Here is a 25,245-nt window from a genome sequence, read left to right as displayed (position 1 = left end):
CCAGTTTCAGAACATTCATCTGCCAAAATACAGCCATGAATTAAATAAACAAGCATTCGTTAAACTGAAAAAGAAAAATTGATAATACAAGTCTTCAATCTCTCCAATTATATCACTTTGAGGAGAGTGTGTCTATTCAATCCTCCAAACTGAACAGGAGACGAGGAAACTGGAGAGAAACACACTAAAAGAAAGGCTTCTCTGTGGTTCGGTGGTGTAGGTTAGCGGGGTGTGAGATGCAGTCGTCTGCGCTTATCCTGTTTGCTTTGGCCCAGCTGCGTTGAAAATACCTGTCATTAAATGTCAAAGAGCACCGATCCGCCCCCTTGCAATGCTATTCAACATACACACTTGTGCCTCTTGTCTAAACTCAGCTCTCTGAGACAAATCAGCTTCCTGTAATCTAAACCAGTGAAGGGCCCAACACAAAGCCCAGCGGCACACCTGCCTGCAGCAATTTACCGAAGGTTTCAGGTGTTCCCAAATTAGCTAATCTACTCGCCATTACAGGGAAATAGACTTTGATGTCTAAATGAAACATCAGGGAGGCAGGAAATCCCAAACGACTGGAAATCAGAACGCCTTTCACTAATGTCATTCAATGAAGCAAGTGTTCTGTGTTGCCAAGAGGAATTATAGAAAATTGGGCATGAAAATGGGTGAAAAGATAATTGTGTTTTGTTCAAATCCAACAGTCCCAATGCTAACAGGACATTTTGACTTTGATAATGGCAGTTTAATCATCTACATGGGGGACCAATGGATCAAACAATCAGACAGGACCAGAGGAGCTCAGAGACGTTAAGTGTGATTAAAGCCAATAGTGAGAACTTTAAATTGGAGTCAATATCATTAATTGCCATGGCACGGCCCCCCAAATCCACCAACCCGAGGTGTTAACGTACAATGGGAGTCCCTTTTTCTTTTAAATCACATGGAAAATAAATGTTACCTGAGAGACACCATGGAGATTTGTTTTGAATCTTAACTCTTAATGTGCCATTTATTCCAACAACAGATAAATTGTGTTAATAGGGCAAATATACACTCCCTGACAAAAGTCTTGTCCTTGATCCCAGATGTAAAAGCAACAAATAATAACTTGACTTTTAGTTGATGATTTGGAAAAGTGGCAGAAGGTCAATTTTTCTGATGAATCATCTGTTGAACTGCATCCCAATCATCAAATGCTGCAGAGGACCTATTGGAACCCGCGTGGACCCAAGATTTTCATAGAAATCAGTCGGTGAAGAAAAAGTCATGGTTTGTGGGTTACATTCAGTATGGGGGCGTGCGAGAGATCTGCAGGGTGGATGGCAACATCAACAGCCTGAGGTATCAAGACAGTTGTGCTGCCCATTACATTACAAACCACAGGAGAGAGCAAATTCTTCAGCAGGATAGCGCTCCTCATACTTCAGCCTCTACATCAAAGTTCCTGAAAGCAAAGAAGGTCAAGGTGCTCCAGGATTGGCCAGCCCAGTCACCAGACATGAATATTATTGAGAATGTCTGGGACAAGATGGAGGAGAAGGCGATGGAGATGAATTCAAAGAATCTTGATTAACTCTGGGAGTCCTGCAAGAACGCTTTCTTTGCCATTCCAGATGACTTTATTAATAAGTTATTTGAGTCATTGCAGAGATGTATGGATGCAGTCCTCCAAGCTCATGGGAGTCATAGACAATATTCATTCTTTTTCCACTGCACCATGACTTTATATTCTATACTGGACATTATTTCTGTTAATTGACAAGACTTTTGTCCCAGCAAAGTCAGACTATACTGTCCTAATGAAATATTTAAAAATCAAGGCATGATCATATTTTTATTTTGGTAAAAAAAAGTGTAATCTAGAGGCCTTTACCTTTCATATAAGTCACTTCTGATACCAAATGATCAACTAGAAGTCAAGTTAGTGTATATATATATATATATATATATATATATATATATATATATATATATATATATATATATATATATATATATATATATATATATATATATATATATATATATATATATATATTACTATTTTCTTCTTTGTGCATTCATAAATTGTATTAACTTGTAAATGTCTTATTTGGTACACTGTAAACATTGTAATGACAAGTCAAGACAACAAATATCTTTATGTTGCTTTGACTTAAGCTAATCAGGTTTCAACTAAGTTATACAATGTTTAACTTAATATTTTTAGTCAGTTTGACTGATGCAGGTTGTGATAACTATTAAAGTTATTTTGATTCAACTAAATAAAGTACTTTTTTTTACAGTGTAGTTGGCATTAGAAGTTACATTACTAACACTTGCAAATTACACCTTTAATAGACCCAAAAAGGTCAAATAGGTCATTTTCGAAGCTTTTAAAAACATGCATGTTATACAGCTCAACCAAAGGTTTTGACAGGACATCAACTCCCTTAGTGAAAATTTAGTTACTCCGCAAATATGTTCAATATGACTCTCTTCTAAAAGTCAACTTTTTGGTTGATCAGGGAAAAGAAACTCATATAGGTCTGGAACAAGTGGAGGGTGAGAAATGATGGCAATTTCCATTTTTAGGTGAATTATGTCTTTAATATCGTGAACTTTTTGAAAGATTTTCATGCAGTATGTTACTTCCAACATCATTTCTTCTGGTAAAAACACAATAAATCTAGCTGGCTTTTTGGAAGCATGCAGGCCATGGGTGTACATTTAGGCCAGAATAATAAACCGCCATGGCCTTGTCTCGGCTGGCAGTCAAGGGTGTTTGCATCCGCTGTTTTGACAGGACATCAACTCCCTTAGTTTCTGCTGGACACATTTTCAAACAAACACACAGAGATCATGCAAACTGCTGGAAAAGACCAGTTCAATACTGGGTAGGAATGGGTCAGTATAAGATTCTGATGGTATGATAATCTTGGATAAAAATATCACGGCTTCACGATACTGTAATTACTGCTCAAAAACATATTCTTTTTAAATGGCTGGGTAAAGAACAACAACTTTTCTCCCTTTGAACACAATATATTTTATTTTGAGAAACACTTATAATATTTTGGAGCACTAGACTTGTCAGGCTAAATGATTCAAATGAATCACAGATTTCTTTCCAATTTAAAACGGCATTTTTGGTTATCGTTTCTGCTGAAGATACTGTTGTCCTAAAAGTAAGGTATCACTGCAGCCCTAGACCTCCAAGTGGGACGGAATACACCGCAAGTAGGTTGGGTGACCTCCAAGTGGGAGGGACTTAAACCACAAGTAGGTTGGGTTTAGGTGGTGTAGGTAGAGCAGATATTAATAAAACACATCAGGTTACTGTGGGGTTGGGGTAGTTGTAGACATTCATAAAGCACAATATTGGACTCCATGTAACGTACAAGACATTAAATAAATAATAACTCCACTTGGAGCTCCAGTCCCACCCACTTGGAGCCGGCTCTGACCCCCCGTTTATTCCTTTCTCTAAAAAACGTACAAATATAAAAATTTTTAATAAAAATCTTACAAATACCTTAGGAATGGTGTAGCAGAAAATTTTGCAGTTTTAAAACCTTGACTTTTTCAAACCATGGTATACCTCGAAAACGGTTATCATCCCATGCCTAGTACTGGGTTCAGACTACGCAATATTTTGGCAAGATCCATACTATGGGCTCCAGGTAGGGATGCACCGATCAAAATACTTGGATCGGATATCGGTTCGATACCGCATATTTTTGCAGGATCGAGTATCGGCCAGCTGATACAGATCCAAATCCGATCATGCGCAATATGGATTGTCATTAAGAGAAAATGACTTAGCCTAATATAGGCTACTCTGAAACTGAATATTTCACTGTAATTTTAATAATATTTTATTTAACATACATTTTTGTCAGTTTGTGCGCTGAAGCTTTTTGAACTTCACCTCAAATATTCTTATATATATATATATATATATATATATATATATATATATATATATATATATATATATATATATTTTTTTTTTTTTTTTTTTTTTTTTTTTTTTAGTTTATATAAACTAAACCAAACGAAATTTGTTTCAAAAAGATAATTTTTCAGACAAAAAAATTTTCAGACATGCTTTCAGTTTCTCAGTCTCACTTGCGGCGAGTTTAGGCGAGGGAATGTTTATTAAGTAAAACTCGCCTCAGATGGTTTAGTTTAGTCTGCTTCAAACTTGCAGGAAAATATCAGGCTTGGCTAAAAGGCTGGTTATTTTACCAACGATTAGGGTCAATAGTGGTAGCCTATTACAGATTTTAAAGAAAAATCTTAATATTAAAAAAGGAAACATAAGCTGGACCACAACAGATCATATCAATGTCATAACGAAGGCTCAAATAATGTAGCCTATAGTTTATAGCAAGCATCATGTTTTAGATTGTGTCGTCTGTCATATAATGTAGGTCATAGCTTTGTTATTTTTACTTAAGAAGATATATTATTTGAGCATCAGAACTATATTAACTGTATTAGGTTTATAAAAAAAAAAAAGGCACAGTATCGGGATCGGATCTGTATCGGTCGATACTCAGAATTTTGGAATCGATCGGATCGGCAAAAATCCATCCTTTTATCTTGCATAGTACGTTTATGACAACCAACACTGCATCTAAGACACTTGCTAGTTTGACTAGCATGTTTCATTTAATTTCAGTCCAAAATAATCACATTTGTTCAATCACATCTGTACACAGCTTTCAAACTGTGAGAAGAAGAGAGAATTATTCAATGCTGCTGCTTGCTGGCATTATCCAGTGGTGTAAAAGTTAGGTTCATTTCTGAAGACAAGACAGCCAGCTCAAAACACAGTGCTTTGGTAATCATTGGTTGCTTATGCTCTTGTTTCTAGTAGCCAGTCATTAGTTTTGCCTTTAGTTACATTATGCACATTGTTAAAAGGATAGTTCATCCAAAAAAAATGAAGATTCTGTCATCACTTACTCATCTTTGACCTGTTCCAAACCAGTTTGAGTGCCCCACTGAACACAAAAAAGATTTTTGAAGAATGTACGAAATTGGTAACCATTGATCCCCAAGGTATTTGTTTTTCCTGCTATGGATGTCATACATCATGATTTTGTCGTACGATGCGATCCTGGATTAACGTCTATGTTGATCCTGGAACATAATTTTTGTTGAAAAATGTAATCCATACCAATTCCCTACCCCTAAACCCAACCATAACTGTCAATTATTCCCAAATACAGAGGGGAATAATAATTGGATAACAATCAAGTGCATAAACCTAACCGTATACCTAAACTTTACTTTAAGTGTAAACGTATCTCTTAATTCTGATTGGCTGATTGAAATGTTGTTCCAGGATCAACATACTGTAGATGTTAATCCAGGACCATGTCCTACTTAGTGAAATCAGGTTGACAATGGATGTCAGTGGTTACAGGTTTCTAATATTCTTCAAAATAGCCTCTTTTGTATTTGATAGAAAAAATAAAGGGTTTAAAACTAGTTCTTGGTGAGCAAATGTTAAGTTCAGTTTTGCATGCACTGTCCCTTTAAATGGCAAAATTTGTTGCTAGTATAGGTTTTTATTTATTTATAAACTTTATTTATTAAACACAAGTGGATAGCATTTGTTGTATTCAAATGTCCAATTTCTGCTTTTTTTCTTTTTGAACACTTTTGTAAACATTTAACCCCGACACCCCCCGCCCATCCCACCCATACATACACATAGCCACTTTTCTTGTAAAACGAATAACAGAAGACGGAGTAATAGAAAAAAATAAAAATAAAATATTAACAATAAAGCAAAAATAATGATAATAGTACAATTTGAGATAAATATATAAATAATTTCAAATAAATAAATAAATAAAATAAAATAAATACATTAGCTAGGTCCATCAATAATAATGTGCTACCTACTGTACTTCTTGGTTATTATGGCTTTAGTTGTGCTGGGGTTGAACCAATGCGTCTATGTTGCTGGTATAGTTTTAGTCTTAAAACAACACATATTCATAATATTAAGCATGCAAATATGTGGGAAAGCAATTGTGCAAAAAATATGCACACACATGCACAAAATAGATTAAAGGACTAAATATGTTCTCAATGGCTGACATGTGTGCGGTTTAAGGGATTCTTCACGTTATCCAAAGTTACCACTTAATGGGTGTTAGACCATCATGGCAGGCAAAAAACAATGGGCTCTAAAGGCAGCGACACTGAGAACTCCAGAGAAATGCAGCACAATCCACTCATATTTCTTATATCTGTTTCAAGCTACGAATATTTGGATCACATATCAACGGAATGAAATAGATATATGATCACAAACTGTACACTGTGGGCACTTGTGAACCATATACTGCATCCACAGCCATTTTGAAATCATTTAAAACATAATTTCCCTGCCAGAGCTACAATTCAGCGATGTTTACATCTATTCGCTTTCCTTTGGCTTAATTCCTTTATTTTTCAGGGGTCACACCAGCGGAATAAACCGCTAACTTATCCAGCATATGTTTTACACAGCAGATGCCCTTCCAGCTGCAATCCAGTACTGGGAATCATCCATACATACTCATTCAGACACATACACTACGGAAAATGTATTTTATTCAATTCAACAAGTGTCTGTTTTTATATTTGGTGTTACATTTTCATTTTCTTTTGCTTTGATTATTATTTGATGGTAAGCAAAATCTATTCCTTCACTTCTGCTATTTATTTTATACATTCATTCATTTCCTTTTCGGCTTAGTCTCTTTATTAATCAGGGGTCACCACAGCGGAATGAACCGTCAACTTATCCAGCATATGTTTTATGCAGCGGATGCCCTTACAGCTGCAACCAATCACTGGGAAACACCCATACACTCTCATTGACACATATACTACGGACAATTTAGCTTACCCAATTCACGTATAGTTCGTCTTTGGACTTGTGGGGGAAACCGGAGCACCCGGAGGAAACCCACGCCAACACAGAGAGAACATGCAAACTCCACACAGAAACGGAAACTGACCCAGCCGAGGTTCGAACCAGCAACCTTCTTGCTGTGAGGCGACAGTGCTAACCACTGATCCACCGTGTCACCCAGTTTATATCTATCTTGTGGATATTCCTCAGTGATTAAGTCATTGGTGTGGGTTTTACAGCATGCAAGTGTCTGCTTTTATATTTGGTGTTACATTTTAATTTGCTTAGATTAATATTTGCTGATAGGCAAAATCTATTCCTTCACTTCTGCTATTTACTTTATACTTTGATATTGCATTTCAATTTAAACCTTAATTGCACTCAACCTGCAAATTACAATAGAAACTGCATAAAAGCCATACAAATGTACTGACAGTTACAGTATAGGTACCGTAGATTGTTATGTGTCGATGACGCCACCATTCGATACAAATCCATAAGTTTCTCCTTTTTGGCTATTCTGTCTATGAAGGAATTTCTGTAAAAGCATAGCCCAGGCATTTCTCCTTGTCGGTTAAAAACAATATGGGCTCTATTTCAACGATCTAGGCGCAAAGTCTAAAGCGAATGGTGCAAAAACATTAAGGGCATGTCTAAATCCACTTTTGCTATTTAAGGACAGAAAAACAAGATTTGCACCCAGCGCATGCTCCAACAGAGTTGTGCTTATTCTCTTAATGAGTTATAGGTGTGTTTTGAGCATAACGTGCATTAAACCAATCAGCGTCTCAGGTTCCCATAATAGTGTGACATCACATAAAAACTATCAACTGGATTTAGTCAACACTGACAGAAGCTGATGGTAAATGGAAAAAACAAACCCATTATGAGCACACACAGACACAAACCTAACAGCAATTAATCAAAATTAATCTGTCAGAAGCATACACTAACGGACCATAGCAAATCTTCAATTGGATCTTTCAAAAGCTGAATGCAAACGTTGACAGATTCTATTAGCGCTTAAAACAGCCGAGTGTTTATCATTCAGCCCCACGTGGTGACTTCCTCCGGTGATTGACAGGATGGATTAACTCTGCCTGGGTGCACTAATCAGCAGCGCTGCGAAACGGCAGAGTTTGGCTGCTCATGCCTGACAGTGATAATGTTGGCCCAAGAATGTTAATACCACCCATTGTGATGGTAAATATGAGATGAGAACAATTCAGACATGGTCATTCACCCTCAGCCTGGCCCTTTGGCTTTAGGGACTAAACACCAACGCCTGAGCCAAGCCGACTTTATCCACGTTCTCACACACACACACGCACAAGAAGAACACAATGTTTTTGCCTTTTCTCCCAAGAACTAAATATTCTACTCGCAATTGATTCAAATATGCTTTTATTATAAGCCAAGTCAGTCATTCATGTCAACGTGTGTATATAAACAATCTAATAGTAAACGCTCTATCAAAGCTCCTCTAGTCAGTTTGCGGTTTTGAATGCGTAGAGCAACGATGTTCAACGAACCAGATGCTGAAACACACTGCTGGTTTCCCGTCTGATGCCTCCTGGATTTGAAATAGAGGAAAAAAGGACATCTAATTCCAACAGGGCCCGTAAAAACACACCAATTCCCAGCTGCTGCTGTCTCAAGGCATGAGGGATGGAGGTATTCACAGGGTCTACAAGTGTCCAGTATGGAAAACGCACAGCTTAATAATCCCATCCCCCTCATTCCACTCTCAGGACTCTCCGGTGGTTTCGCTATTTTCCAATGTCATGACAACTTGCTACACGTAAACAGAAGCTCGTAAAGGCTGGTTTATACTTCTGTGTTAAGTGATTGGCGTGACCCACGGTGCATGCCTTGCACGTTGCTGTGCATTTATACTTCTGCACACTGTTAGTGTTGCTCTGCAATATCACTTCCGAAACTCTAGCTGGCGGTTGTTGTTTATGTTCCTCTGTGTTGAGTTTTTTTGCTGGTGTTTTGTTTTTTCATTGTCTCATCATGTAAGCTCATAAGTCACATAATATTGCCCAGCTGGATCTGCTGCATGGATGGACACCGTGCTGCATTTTCAATGAAAGAGATTTCAGTTTTGAAGCTTACTGAATCTTAAATTTAATACAATATTATTGTTTTAGGAAAGGGCTGAGATTATTTTTAAACTATAAATTCCTAATTACTTTCCTGATTCTAAAGTTTATTTTTAATTATCGCGATTAATTTATATTTTTGCATCATAAGAAGCTCTTCAGCTATGTACCTGAAGGTGACAAAACACCATTGCCAGTTCAAAATAAACTGAGAAGGAAAGTACTGGAGATTTGTTATTTTTCCTATTCTACCGTACGAAACCACGATGCCAAAACCGAGGTACATACCAACCCGTGATTCCAGTGTACCCATTACACCATTATGAAGCACACATTTTTTTAACATTATTACAATACGTCATAAAATATGCTGCAATGTCGACAAAACAAATAGGTATATAGATGTATTTGTAAGAAATATTTAAATTAAACGTGTATAATTTCACAATCGCGAGACTACTGTGAACACCACCCAATCATTACAGAATCTTTCATTACATTTTACTGTACTTTGACGGCGACCAAAATAAGAAAAGTGGATAAAAAGAACCAGATTTGTAACCCTGAGTGGTAATGTGAACTCGCTTTTATAAAAAATACTTTGGAAGCCAATGCCAGTTCTTTTTCTCCAATCATTCATCACTATATCTTCAAAAAAAAAAAACTTAAACAGGTTTGGAACAATTGGAGGATGGGGAAATAATGGCAGAACTATGCCTTCAAAATGTGTTCAAATGTGTCTCTCAAGACCACTCGTGTTCATATTCATCAAGACCCTTCTCTTTTATTTCCTCATGCGACAAGTGCCCATGAGTCTGTACATTCATGTTTAAGTCCCCACCAGGATATAAAAACAACTACAACTACACACACGCACACGCACACACACACTATTGGGGGTTTACAAGGACTCTCCATAGGCGTAATGTATTTTATAAGGTAAAAATACATTTTATATGGCCCTAGACATCCCCTACCGCAAACCTAACTCTCACAGAAACCTGTGGCAAAATTTGAAAGTGAAAAGACCCTGTTAAGTATGATTTTGAAGTGTTTTGAATTACAATGACATGCATGTCCTCGTAAAACCCTGTAGAAAACAACTATAACTAAATCATTATACAAATTTCTGTCCTTGTAAACCACTCAAACCAGCACACACACACACACAGATGTTTTTATGGGGACTTCACCAGGTATTCTATCCCCTCACCCCAAACCTACCCCTAAACCCAACCCTCATAGGAAACATTTTTTTACATTTTCAAAGTACTTACGTAAATAATAAGAATGTCTACCTGTGGAGACCTCAATTTAGCATTCATGGTTAAGTCTCCACCAGGATATAAAACAAGTACACAGACACGCTGGTGTGCACTCTCCTTTTTTATAGAGTAAGTGCTTATTATAGAAACCTGTGGCAAAATTTGAAAGTGAAAAGACCCCGTTAAGTATGATTTTGAAGCGCTTTGAATTACGACACAAGGTATGCCTTCGTAAACCACCATAATATAGACATACAACTATGTCATAACCAGTGTTGGGTAAGTTACTTTAAAATGTAATGGATTACAAATGAATGATTACTTGTAATCTGATTACATTACTAATGAATTCACGTAAAACGCAATCAGATTACTAATTACATTGAAGTTACTTTTAAAACCTATAACAATACTAAATAAACTGCAGCTCTTTCAGTAATTTAATATTCACTGAGAACCATTACAATGGGTTGATCACAGCAGCTTAACATATTCAAAAGACTTAAAAACTTAAAATTCTCTCATCATTCACTTGTTCAAAACCGGTTTGTCTTTTTTTTTTTTAAACAAAAGAAGAAAACTGGATACCTGTAACCACTGACATCCATAGTATGACAAGGCACTGCAGTGTTTGGGTGTTCTGTGTTGGTCTGAGCTAATTAGTCTACCGAAATGTGTATATTCCAAAGTATGAAGCTGATCGCTCAGTTCTTGTTGATGAGTTCAGTTCTTGTCAACTGGGTGCACCTGGGAAATGTGAGCTTGTGCAATATGCGCTCCCAATATGCGTGTGTGTGCGCACAAGAGACGTGATTCGTTAATGTCCCCATAAGCAGCTATGCTTCTTTTCACATTCAAAAGATACCTTCACTCCCGATGCTGCACAAAAAAATGTAATTTAAGTTGGGCCGCCGTGTTTTTGGGCAACGGTGTCCTCCTTGGTGACGAGTATTGTCGTACACTCTCAGAAAAAAGGTACATAGTGGTACAATTAATGTTCCTTCTGGAATATTTTTGTACCTTTGTAAAAACTGTACCTTATATGGTACAGAAAAGACTGCTTACCATACTGTTCTGTACCTTTATGGTACAATTGAAATGAAGGTACTCAATTGATCTCATAAAAAAGATTAATAAGTGTTGGACAACTTCTTTATTACAACATCTATGAAAATAAATATTAGTGGAAAGGCAAAGTGATTTTATGAATAATTTCCATATTATAAAACAAATCCTCATTTAAAATGCTTAAAGAAACTCAAAAGCATTAATCATTAAGATTTATAAAACAAAAACAACTGGCAAAACAAAACAAGGTATTGTAAACTAAACATTTAAGCATTTTTAATAAACATTTGGTAAGCATTTGCTGATAAATACATTTTCATTATTGATATCTGCACCTTTTGGCGTTTGCTTTTCACTGAGATGTGAAAAGTCCTGCATATGCAAAGTGTTCATGCTGACATTTTTGTATTGTAAAACTAATCAAACATTGTGCATATCTTGTTACAATACTTCTGCATAACTCTATTTCTATTTTAAAATTAAGTCAATTGAATGAACTTAAGTAATTACAAAGGTATTGTGTGAAAATTGTAGAAAAATGTTTTATATTGTAGATGGGAGAGTGTGTTTCTGAAACATTTTTGTGGTGTTGTGAAATGTTTAGCAAAAAACAGATCTTTTGAATTATGCTAAAGTGTTTTTTATTCTTTATTGTAAATGGAAAAGGTGCATTTACACACAAAGAAACTTTTTTTAAAACCTTGTTTAATAAATGTATTTGATGTTTCATATTTACTGAAAATAAATTGACACATTTTGGATGAAGCAAAATGCCTTTAAATAGTTCTTGAAGGAAGACATTGACACTGTTAAGGTACAAAGTGTCTTGTCACAGTAGTGGTGCCTTCGTGGATCAGATTTGTACCTTTGATGAAGGTACAATATTGTATCTGCAGGTCTTAAAAAACAAAGGGACATTTTGGTTTCCCATGGTACAAATCAGGTCCTTAAAGGTACAAATTGTAATGGTACAAATTAGTTTTTTTGTCTTGAGGTACATTTCTGTTCTATAAAAAGGTATTGCCCCAGTGACAAGGGTTTGTACCTTCTTGGTACAACATTGTACCATTTTTTCTGAGAGTGTAGAACGCTTTCTTTTCAATTGCTTGAACAAGTTGCTGGCTGAGTTAAAAGCAGTCGAAAGTTCTTTAGAGACTGGACAGACTGCATTTCACAGCAATATTTTTGTTTTTAAGCTTAATGAAATCCAAGTAATGTCTGTAACCACATTATACATTGGCAACAGCAACCACTTCAGCTCACATTCTCCAGCTATTTAAAAACACACGCTTATTAACTGATGTTGCAGCAGAAAACGTGATTTAAATGAAGCATTTTTTTCTCCTAAAAACTATATTTGTAATGTAAGTAATGCACTAACATTGACTTTAGTAACTGTAATCAAATGACACTCATTTAAAATGTAATTCATTACATTACTGCGTTCCTCAAAAAATGTCATTATAATTATATATAAGTAGCGTGTCACTGTGGAACGCGTTACACCCAACTCTGGTCATAACTATATTAATATACAAATTTCTGTTCCTGAAAACCACCAAAACCAGTACAAACACACACAAAGAGTGTTTCCAGTAAGCAGTGTCTACAAGAGCAGCAGTAGCCTGTCGTTTTATCTGCTGATAGGGAGAGAACAAGTCTCTAAAGGTGAAATCTCGTACATCAAAGAGATGGAAGAAGATGAATGGCCTGTCTAACACAGATACCAGGTGCAGCTGAATAAAACAGAGCTGTCTGCTGCACTCAACGGAAGAATGGAGAGGAATGTGCCAGAGCACACCTTCACTGCCGTTACATCACGGCTCTGACATCTAAAGCTCTTCTATGCATGCTTGTAGCGCTCGTTTTATCCGTTCAGACTTTCTCTGCGTGTTATCTAAATTCTGCATGCCTGTGGAAGCCGGATATGATGCGCGTCTGTTCAGAGCATGCATGACATGACTGAATGTGTGTTTTTAACAGGTGTGTGAGACGAGGGGAGCTTTGTAATGGCAGGTGAAGTGATAGTTGGGTAATCGGCAGGCTCTTCATGTCAAGCGCAGTATCTTGAGTGAAACAGGGTGTGATAAAACTGTCTGAAGTATTGTGGGAGAAAGATAGATCAAAGACATACTCTTCGCTTTCTTTATATGAGAGGGCTTTAGTAGCTCGTTACAATTATTGAGTATCGCTGCTCAAAAAAAGCTGACTAGTGAATGGGTTAGTGTTTAGATTTTGTAAATTAAATGCCACCATTAGCTATGTTTCCATCCAAAGATAAAAATCAAATTTAAGCAGAAAACTGGAATATCGCAAAAACGTTGTGCGAATAAAGCAGCGTTTCCATCCAATATGTCAAAGTAAACAAAATCGACACTTCCTGATTAACTGGTGCCAAATAGCCAAAGTAAAAATGGAATTGACTGCGGTAGGAGAAGCTGCGTGAATCTTCTCTGTATTTAATAAATGACTTGTGCCTCAGAGGATAAATGCAGACACGCAAGATACATGTGGTGTGTTTGAAGGCGTGAGATGAGAAGCAGAGATGCTCTTGATAATACTGGAGGTGATTAATAAACTAATAACACTAATGCTGAAATGGTACCTGTGTTTTAGAATGACCAAAACAACATTTCAGATGTTTTACAGTGTGCTCAGCCTGCCGGTTTGTCCATTCACACACATTTTTATCATCACATGATCTCTCATAACAAAATCACATGATTTTTTTAATGCACATACTGGAATTTGTTTAGTAAAAGTGTTTAAAAACTAAAAATGACAAAAAAAAGTGTCTCAAAATGCAGCAATCTATCCTAAAACTCCACATTTATAATCTTCTTAGTTGCTGACATTATCTTCAACAGGTGAAAACTCTAATGGCGGACGGCTGCTTCCCACTCAGGGCTGTTTATGCTAATGAGGGAGAGACTAATGGGCGGGACTTTCCCCCTCTGATGACACGTACAAGGGAGAATGTCAATCAAAAAGTGTTTCTGCAGACTGTTTTTATGAAGTGTGATCATAAAAAATAGAATTAATTCATTGTTACCATTAGAAGCTGGTTATATTAACACTGTTGCCACACAACTGTGTTTAAACCATTTATAAAAGTGATTTTTGCATAATAAGTCGCCTTTAACATAACATGAGAATCTAATAAAAGTTTCTAAATGCCAATTCACAACTCATTTAAACATCTGAATTCATTTCTTTTAAAAATGTGGGTTCTGTAACTCTGGGATTAGCTATTCTATATGAATACACCAATATATTTGCATGCCTCTTCAATGCACTTCAAAGGAATACTAAGGAACATGTTCAAATAATAATGCTTTGTCATATGCGTGTCAACGGGACTAATTAGCCTAGTCTTTTAACTCTTTTCATAAGATTTACAGGTCTTTGTCTCCAGTCCTTCAGGCGCTGGAGACCCAGAGTTCATCTGTGTTCAGGTGTGCTCTCTCTTTCTTGTCACAGTTGTGCTCTGATGTAGTGCCGTCACTGTGGTTCCCATCGGCATTGTGTTACGCTGAGCCTCTGGGGTCTGATAGACTCGACTACACTACATGTAGGGCTGATAAAAGAGCCCACTTGACTGGCCATTGAGGACGGCTGTGCTGGACACATCTGAGAGGAACAGGTTACTGTTACACAACGCTAGCCGCTCAGGAAAAAAAAAAAAAAACATGGAGAGTATTTAGCATGAACTAGTATGCAATATTGGCAAAACAATCATTCAATAACAATATTTACATGGTATTTAAAGTCATAGTATGTCATTTTCACCACAAGAGGGCGCATATTCACAACAAACATACACTAACTGACAAAAGTCTTGTAGCCTATTCAAAATTTAGTAACAACAATCAATGCCTTGACTTGTTGATCATTTGGTATCAGAAGTGGCTTATATGAGAGGCAAAGGCTTCTAGATTACGCTTATTTGACCAAAAAAAAAAAGATTTTAATTATTTATATTTGTAATTATTTAATTAGGACAGTAAAGTCTGACTTTGCTTAGACAAAAGTCTTGTCACTGAACAGAAATAATGTCCAGTATAGAATATAAAGTCACGGTGCAGTGGAAAAAGACTTAATATTGCGTATGACTCCCATGAGCTTGGAGGACTGCATCCATACATCTCTGCAATGACTCAAATCACTTATTAATAAAGTCATCTGGAATGACAAAGAGTTCATCACGAGTCTTTGGATTCATCTCCAATGCCTCCTTCTTCATCTTACCCCAGACATGCTCAATAATGTTTATGTCTGGTGACTGGGCTGGCCAATCCTGGAGCACCTTGACCTTCTTTGCTTTCAGGTACTTTGGTCTGGAGGCTGAAGTATGAGAAGGAGCGCTATCCTGCTGGAGAATTTACTCTCTCCTGTGGTTTGTAATGTAATGGGCAGCACAAATATCTTGGTACCTCAGGCTGTTGATGTTGCCATCCACTCCACATCCATCCCCAAACCATTTTTTTTTCTTCACCCAACTTGACCGATTTCTGTTAGAATCATGGGTCCATGCGGGTTTATGCAGTACTTGTGATGATTGGGATGCAGTTCAAAAGATGATCTACCTTCTGCCACTTTTCCAAGTGACCAACTAGAAGTCAACTTATTATTTGTTGCTCTTTCAATTGGGATTGATGACAAGACTTTCGTCAGGTAGTGATTATGCTGTTTTGTCAAACATTACTCAGTTATGTAAACATACATATGGATATATACTTTCATAGAAACATTTCTGAAGTAACAATAACAAACTAAAAAAAAAAATATAAAAAAAAACACAGCAAACACTGTGGTATGATAGATGATAAATATTGCATCTCCCTAGTCTGAACATACTGTGAACGTGATTAACCTCTGTAAGAAACTACTATAATCACAGGACCGACTGGATGTTTTTAGGCTGCTCTTCATCACAGGTGACACAAATAGGGTCTATTAGGCCCCATTAGGAGATTATGAGGTGAGAAAAGAGCGAGGCCTGTGGAGCCCGAGGCCTGGCAGAGGTGTAGAGTTTCCACACACAAACTCTTCATGCTCAGATTATGGCACTGATAGTGATGAGCCCCAGGCCTGAGAGAGGGTGGTCTGAGCGTGTTTAATATCACCTGACACACACAGAGCCACAGGGCTGAGGATGGGTTGAGAGTGCCTCATATTAACTTGGCAAAGTTCTCTAATAATTTAAATTAAAATATATATTTTTATAGGACGCATTACAATATTTTATTTCTGTATATGCAGTAGTTATACATTAGTACTGAAGCCAAATCTGGAGCTAATCTTACAAAATAACTTACGATAATTGCAAAAATTAGAAGTCCAAATTTATATGTTAGTGAAAATATTAAATAAAAATGTAAAACGAGCTAAACTGAAGAGAAATATATAATTTTTTTTTTTATTTAGCATGCATTTAAATGTTTTATTTTTCTATTTCTAATGAGGTTTGGTGACTTAAATATTACTTTAAATAAAAATATTTGTTTGATAAATCTCTTATGTTAAAATGCACCAAAGTAGGGTGGATGGAGTTGACATTACCGCCCCATCTGAGAGTTGTCCCACCAAAAAAAAATAGCATTCTCTATTGTGAAAAATAAATGTATGTATACCTAAAATAATTGTTTAAGTAGATAAAAAAACAAACAAAAAACCCCCCGCAAAAAATGCATTTAGAAACAGTTGAGCTCCCCCTCCGCTTTCTCACTTTCAGCCCACTGCCTGCTTTCCCAGCTCATCTCACCTACTCTACACATACAGTACGAGTCAGGTGTGTAGCTGTGGCTCAGTTAATGTTGAATGTCAGTAAGTAGGGTGTTTTATTCACAGTAAATAAAGTGATTCTCTTTAAAGTAGTTAATGCACACTCATTCATAAATTAATTGCGGCAAAACTGCTGATCACAGATGTAATTTTTCATAAATCTGCTATATTAGCGATTAAAATATTACTTATCTAATTAACGTTAGCTTGTTTACAATAGCTAGTTGCATAGTGCACTGCAACTAACACGTCAACCAAAGCCGTTTCCCATGCACTGTTTTATTTGTGACAACTTGGGATAATGTTATGTTAACGGCCACAATTAGCATATTGTTTAGCTGTGCATTTACTAAATCAGCACTGTGCTACGTTTCGAACTGTATCAATTTCTATTCTGTATAAGTGTCTTAATTAATGTGGACACTTCTGGACATATAGAAGTACATTTATTTATGTACAAATTGACTGCATTATCTGTATCCCCGTGATGAATATATATATATATATATATATATATATATATATATATATATATATATATATATATATATATATATATATATATAAATAAATTCCAAATCATTTTTGGTAGCAATAAGATATTTCTAAATAAAATTGATAAAATCCTATGTTTACAAAGGCTGGTTTTCAGAAAATAATTAAATAAAAAATGACAAAATAAGATAGAAAAGCTAAATACTAGGGGTGTGACGAGACGCTTACTCCACGAGACGAGATGAGACACGAGGTTGGGTTCACGAGAACGAGACGAGACAAGATTTTTACCCTATTCTTAAGAAATCTTCAATGATGAAATGTATCAATGGAAAATAATCTTTTATTCAACTGAAAAAAATAAATAAATAAAAAATAAAAATCACAAAATGCAAAACTATTTAGGTACTTTTTAAAAAATAACTTTTTAAAAGTTATTTTACTTCTATTTTAATGAATTCTATGCAGTAAAGGACATGCAAACGCTTCTAGATATTTTGCTAATATATGAATGTAAAATAATGTTTATATATCATTTATATATAATAATATTGGAGAACAGATTTTTGTTCAACTGGGACAAAACAAAAGTAAATATTAAAAAAATTAAATAAAATTCACAAAATGCAAAACAATTTAGGTGCTTTTTAACCAACTTGTAATGAATGGTATTTTATTTCATTTTAATGAATTCTATGCCATAAAGGACATGCAAACACTGCTAAATATTTAGCTATAAACTCTACTGACTGGCTTCTCCCCCTGTACCAATTTACATGAGAAATCGAACTCCTTTACACAAATTAAACGCTTTTTAATGTGTGTTCAGGGATGATGATGATCATGGTGTGTGTCTCCAGGAGTTCACTGTGTGTGTGCACACCCGGAGGAGATGTGTGTGTCTGTGGTCCTTTACTGACTCGATAGGTGCAGACAATAGTGTCAAACAGCTGTGTGTGTATGCCTTTTCCTGTCGCAAAATGCATCAAACATGACGGTGATAGTTTGATGACATTTGCCGTTTACATGTTTGTCCTGCACTTGACTTCAATAATTCGACTAAAATAGGAATACTCCACATGTCTTGATTCCATTTGTGTTTATAACGATTATGACTTTCAGCACATCTAAAGTGCTATTCCATCGCATGGTTACGAGCCGTCGCTAATTTGTGTAGCAGCAGTTGTAGCAGCTTCTGCTTTTGGATGCGGCAATCTTTGAACTACGGTGAAAAAGGCGGTTACGTCACACCTGCCCAAGCAAACGAGTGACACAACATCGAGGCAGCCCGGGCTGCTAGGTGTGTGCAAAGCACTTGATGTGTAGTTTAAATCCAATCCTGCCTCCAATCTTCATTGCTAAATTCACCCTCACCCTCCATCATAACATCAGATCATAATTCACGAGACAACTTTTCACCTCAACGAGAAATCTAGTTACGATTTCATCTTAAACCATTTCAAAATTATTTGAGTCTGATTATAATAGAATTCAATTAATTTTGTATTTTATAGTATATATTATCTATAAAGTTTATACAATATTAGAAACAACAAAAGTTGCTAAAACTACTTCCTCATTACAAGATATTAAAATTAGCAAGACAGATCTCAATTTTTGTGTCTGTTAATACATTTGCAATAGCTCTTTAAGAAAAATACTCACAATTTAAGGAGAAAAAACTGTTTAAAATAGCTCCCTCCAATTTCATTTCACGGGCGACGCAGTGGCGCAGTAGGTAGCGCTGTCGCCTCACAGCAAGAAGGTCGCTGGTTCGAGCCTCGACTGGGTCAGTTGACGTTTCAGTGTGGAGTTTGCATGTTCTCCCTGCGTTCGCATGGGTTTCCTCCGGGTGCTCCGGTTTTCCCTCACAGTCCAAAGACATGCGGTACAGGTGAATTGAGTCAGCTAAATTGTCCATGGTGTGTGAGTGTGAATGAGCGTGTATGGATGTTTCCCAGAGAAGGGTTGCGGCTGGAAGGGCATCCGCTGCGTAAAAATGTGCTGGGTAAGTTGGCGGTTCATTCCGCTGTGGTGACCCCGGATTAATAAAGGGACTAAGCCAAAAAGAAAATGAATGAATGAATGAATTTCACAGTTACTACAGATAACAAAACTGAATTGCAAATCTTATTATTAATGTTGACAACAGGTTATTAATTGAGCACAAAAACTCGACAGAATTATTTTGTAGCATAAAAATTTGGAGTTTGTTACTTTTAATCAATTTAAAGTATCCTTTTAAACTTATTAATAGTAATACTTTCTTAAAAATGAATAAAATAAAAAACTTTTCTTACCCAAACGTTTGCAATATGGCAAAAGATTTCAAAAGGAGCCACATAAACATATGCCAGAGTAATTGGTTGTTCATTTTGCTGTGGTAACCCCTGATAAATCAGGGAATAAGCCGAAAAAGTTTCTTTAAGGAGAAGGATTTTGAACTTTCTGTTGTGGTTTGTAAAGCAGGTCATACCTCTCCTGACATATCTGGTGCCAGTGGAATCAGCGGCCACAAAGACGAGTAGATGCCAAAGAAGACGACCCACAATCCAATGCTGCCCCAGATGGCAATATGGCTGAACTGTACAACAGAAATAAACACACAGACCTCATTTAGCCGATAAACACACTCACACACAAAAACCTCATCTGAGGGCTGCATTATAATTGCAGACTAGGAACACGCATAACAACAACACTGAACGCTCATGAATTTTACATCAACACATGCTAAATCACAAGCGGGCACATATGGGAGCATGTCCCACCCATGTGTTTTGGTTTAATCACATGATCAAGCATCTGAGGCTTGAAATTTGCACATGTGAAACATTGGAAACATGTGAGAATGAAAACCACACAAATATCATGTGTGTGAAGTTTACTTGCAAAATGCAGAGCAGTGCAGTGAAAAATAAACTAAACAAAATAGTGCACACTTTAACAATCATGTCGTCATTTACAGTGGCATGCGTATATATTTATACAGCATATATGGCTCAAAGACATTATGTGGTTTTCAAACAAGTTAAAGCCCAACAGAGCATTACATTTAGTATTTTAAGTGCACATTAGAATTAATTCTTTTAAGTCATTTTTATGACAATATTGTCCATCAGGAGTTTGCGTGTTCTTCCTGTGCTTGCGTGGTTTTCCTCCTAATGCTCCGGTTTTCCTCACAGTCCAAAGACATGCTCTATAGGTGAAGTGGATAAACTAAATTGGCCATAGTGTATGAGTGTGTGTGCGTAAATCGGAGAGTGTGTGGGTGTTTCCTAGTACTGGGATGTGGCTGGAAGGGCATCCGCTGTGTAAAACATATGCCGGAATAGACAGCGGTTCATTCCGCTGTGCCAACCCCTGATAATTAAGGGACTATCATACATTTTTGTACTATGATTTATAAAATGTCATTCAGTGTATTCATACTGTAGTTTATTAACAATACATTATTTTGTTCTCATTTTGAGCAAATCATTTTAAAGCTTTCATTTAAGAACATTGCAAAAAATATGCCATGTTTACTTTCATTTTTGCATAACATAATATTAATGTTTTAATTCAGCAGGTACGAAATCAATATGAGGAGGAAAAAAATCCAGATTTTCAGCCACAACAAAATGAAAACATTCATTATTCTGACTGATTGTCATTTTGTGTATAAAAATGATTACTATAAATGACAATTTATATTTTAGAATTTTATTTATATTAATTTTTGAAATTTTGAAAGAAAATGTCATCAGACTTAAAAAAATATATATATTTACTAATATACATTTGCAAGTGCTGTAGTAGGATTAATACAGTTTCTAATAGTAATATGTGACCCTGGACCTCGTCATTTTCTCCTGGACCAGTGTCAGTTTTTGGAAATTGAGATTTATACATTACCTGAAAGCTGAATAAATAAGCTTTCCATTGCTGTATACAGATTGTTAAAATAGGACAATATTTGCCTGAGATACAATTATTGAATCTGAGGGTAAAAAATGCAAATACTAAAAAAATACTGAAAAAAAAAAATAATAATAATTTGAAGTTAAATATTAAGTACATAGCAATGCATAACCCTAATCAAAAATTATGTTTTTAGATCTTGCTGGTAAAGGAAAATTACTAAATATATTCACAGAACATGACCTTTAATTAATATTCTAATGATTTTTAGCTTAAAAAATAACAAGAATTTTAACTCTTATGATATATTTTTGTCTATTGCCAAAAAAACACCCGTGCAACACAAGACTTTTTTGGTTTTTGTGGTCCAGGGTCAGATAGAGTTGACATTTTTGCATAACATAATATTAATGTTTTAATTCAGCAGGTACGAAATCAATATTAGGAGGGAAAAAAATCCTGATTTTCAGCCACAACAAAATGAAAACATTCATTATTCTGACTGATTGTCATTTTGTGTATAAAAATTATTACTATAAATGACAATTTATATTTTAGAATTTTATTTATATTAATATTTGAAATTTTGAAAGAAAACATTGTCAGACTTAAAAAAAAAGAGATTTACTAATACACATTTGCAAGTGCTGTAGTAGGATTAATATAGTTTCTAATAGTAATATGTGACCCTGGACCTGGTCATTTTCCCCTGGACCAGTGTCAATTTTTGGAAACTGAGATTTATACATTACCTGAAAGCTGAATAAATAAGCTTTCCATTGATGTATACAGATTGTTAAAATAGGACAATATTTGCCTGAGATACAATTATTGAATCTGAGGGTAAAAAATGCAAATACTAAAAAAATACTGAAAAAATAATCATTTGAAGTTAAATATTAATTATTAATTATGTTTTTAGATCTTGCTGGTAAAGGAAAATTACAAAATATATTCACAGAACATGACCTTTAATTAATATTCTAATGATTTTTAGCTTAAAAAACAACAAGAATTTTAACTCTTATGATATATTTTTGTCTTTTGCCAAAAAACACCCGTGCAACACAAGACTTTTTTGGTTTTTGTGGTCCAGGATCAGATAGAGTTGAAGTCAGAATTATTACTCTGTATAATTTTCCCCCCAATTTCTGTTTAATGGAAAGAAGAAACATAATACTGTAGTTTTAATAACTCATTTCTAATAACTGATTTCTTTTATCTTTGCCATGATGACAGCACATAATATTTTACTAGATATTTTTCAAGATACTAGTATTCAGCTTAAAGTGACATTTAAATACTTAACTAGGTTAATTAGGCAAGTCATTGTATAACAGTGGTTTGTTCTGTGGCCAATGTAAAAATATTGTTTAAGGGGGCTGATAATATTGACCTTAAAATGGTTAAAAAAAATGAAACTTCTTTTATTCTAGCTGAAATAAAGCATTTAAGACTTTCTCCTGAAGAAAAAATATTATACTGTAGGAAATACTGTGAAAAATTCCTTGACATCAGTGGTGTAGTCGTGGCTATATGCACGTATACTCAGTATGCCTACTTTTTTCCACTAGCTGTTTGGGTATTACGACTTCTGAGGATCAATAATTGCGCAATAATTGGTGCATTTTTGTTTATATTTTGCGCCATTCCCCGCCCCCTGACGACCACAGCAGCTGTGAGAAAATTTCGTGGGTTTTTCGAAGTTAACTGAATGATGTCTCGCTGAAACGTTCAGATAAAATTATAAAACAGCATGGGCGGGTTGGGTGGGTAATAGTACACCACCTTTTTTTTAGGACTACACCACTACTTGACATTAAACGTCATCTGGGAAATATTTGAAAAATAAAATTCACAATAATTTTGACTTCAGCTGTATAACACCGTGCTATACAGTAACTGCACATCTGAATAAGTGCTTTGATTAGCGACGCGACCATGACATCATCTCCAAACACTTTTCCATGAGATCAACAGCAGGAGAAAAGGCCGATAGTGAAGAGTGATGGGGTGGAGGAGCGTGTTCCTACTCATAAACGGACAATGAAGTCAAAGGAAATGGGAGGACACAGTGAAATGGGAGAGAAAGAGCTGCTGCACGCTCACCATAGTCCAGGACGACGTCTCCAATCCGGCCTTCAGACACACCGTGATCACCACGAACTGAGAAAGAAAGACGACACAGGCTCTTATCGGAGTTTGCATACACACATATAAACAGTGGAGATTATACAGAGCTCAGATCTAATGACAGACAGGAACGTCCAAACACATGCTGTTTGAAGTGGAGCTTGAAATACAGCAGATCAAGCTTGGGTTTTGTGTCAGTGCATAAAGAGTTTGGAGAAAAAAAAAAAGGAGTGAAAATCCTCGACGCAGCCAGAGTCGACACAGAAGGAACATTTCACAGCGGGACAACCGGGACAGAGTGTCAAGCGACGGGCAGAACACAGAGACGCTTTGTGAGGATCTGAGGGAACCAAATGCACTTACTGTATAAACCATGTTGCCTAACAGGAGATAGTCTGGTGTCTTTCCGTTTCCAAAGACCGTATCTGTGGGGAGAATCAACAAGAAGGCTTTTAGAGTGAAGGATCGCATGCTAACACACACACACAGGCACACACACACAGGTCAGCAGGACAGTACTAGATAATACTCCATTAAGATGTTGAGCTCAAGAGGGCTGGACAGCTAACTTTCAAACAGATATGAAGAGCAGAATGAACATTTACATTAAAAGATGGTGATGTTGAAGATGAATTACTAGAGTTACCGGGTTATTTGTAACTACACTGTAAAACATATCTGTTAATTAACAGTTTCTGTGATTTCCGTTTATTTACGGTTGTGAATTGCATTATGGGATGTTGAGCTCTGCTCTGTCGATTTTTGATGTTGAAAAGTCAACTTTACAGTTTGACAAAGTGAAGTTTATTTATAAACTAATTTCGAGAGGATCCCGTGCTTATGGTTGCTTGCGGCTGGTCCTGCATTATCCAGTTTAAGATTCACCAATCAGACGATTCCTAAGCCACTATAAATACTCTACGTTTCATATAACAGCCATCTTCGTTTTGGAGAATCCCCCCTTCCACCCCTACTCCTCCTTTCCTATATGGGTGGCACGGTGGCCCAGTGGTTAGCACTGTTGCCTCACAGCAAGAATGTCACTGGTTCTAGTCCTTACCAAGCCAGCTGACATTTCTGTGCGGAGTTTCCCCCGGGTTCCTCTCACCGTCCAAAAACATGCAACTTAAGTTAATTGATTAATCATTAAATTAGCAGCATAGACACCTATTAAGCAGTTATCTCTGAACAGCAATCACTATCTGTACATTAGCTACTACAACAGGGGAATTCTCCAGATCTACCTGAGCTCAAACTCCCCTCTCGCCTTGCAAACGGGAGGGAGCTCCGGGCTTGAGGATCTTATGAGCTCAGGGCTCTCTCCCGGGACAGCATGCCATACAAGCTTAATCAATCATCAGCTAAGTGTGAACTCTTGTAGTGACATTTATTGACATTTTAGTAGTTTGAAATAATATAATGTTTAAGAAATAATATATACTGTAGAGAAATTAATCTGTATTATAACAGAAAATGTACTGGCAATTTATTACAAGGTTTTTGTAGCGTAGTATACAACACCAAACCAGACAAAATATCACTTTTAACTGTTTAAAATGTTCATAAAAGTCACTTTATTTTACTTTTCAATGTCAAA

At 36.1% G+C, this 25,245-nt stretch overlaps 1 protein-coding gene across 1 annotated transcript in view; it reads right to left on the bottom strand.

Annotated features, from left to right (window-relative positions):
• atp8a1 (ATPase phospholipid transporting 8A1) overlaps positions 1-25,245 on the bottom strand; it is a 336,556-nt gene that overhangs the window by 18,210 nt on the left and 293,101 nt on the right. Inside the window, exons 31-33 of the mRNA XM_056471711.1 lie at positions 24,012-24,073; positions 23,625-23,681; positions 20,089-20,196 (exon numbers count right to left, since the gene is read on the bottom strand). Of these exons, the coding sequence (XP_056327686.1) occupies positions 20,089-20,196; positions 23,625-23,681; positions 24,012-24,073 (227 nt within the window). The remainder of the gene's footprint in view (positions 1-20,088; positions 20,197-23,624; positions 23,682-24,011; positions 24,074-25,245) is intronic.

The sequence above is a fragment of the Danio aesculapii genome, chromosome 14 (assembly GCF_903798145.1).
Source record: "Danio aesculapii chromosome 14, fDanAes4.1, whole genome shotgun sequence".
NCBI lineage: Eukaryota > Metazoa > Chordata > Actinopteri > Cypriniformes > Danionidae > Danio > Danio aesculapii.
The sequence above is the reverse complement of the archived record's forward strand: the minus strand, read 5'-3'. Positions and strand labels throughout refer to the sequence as shown.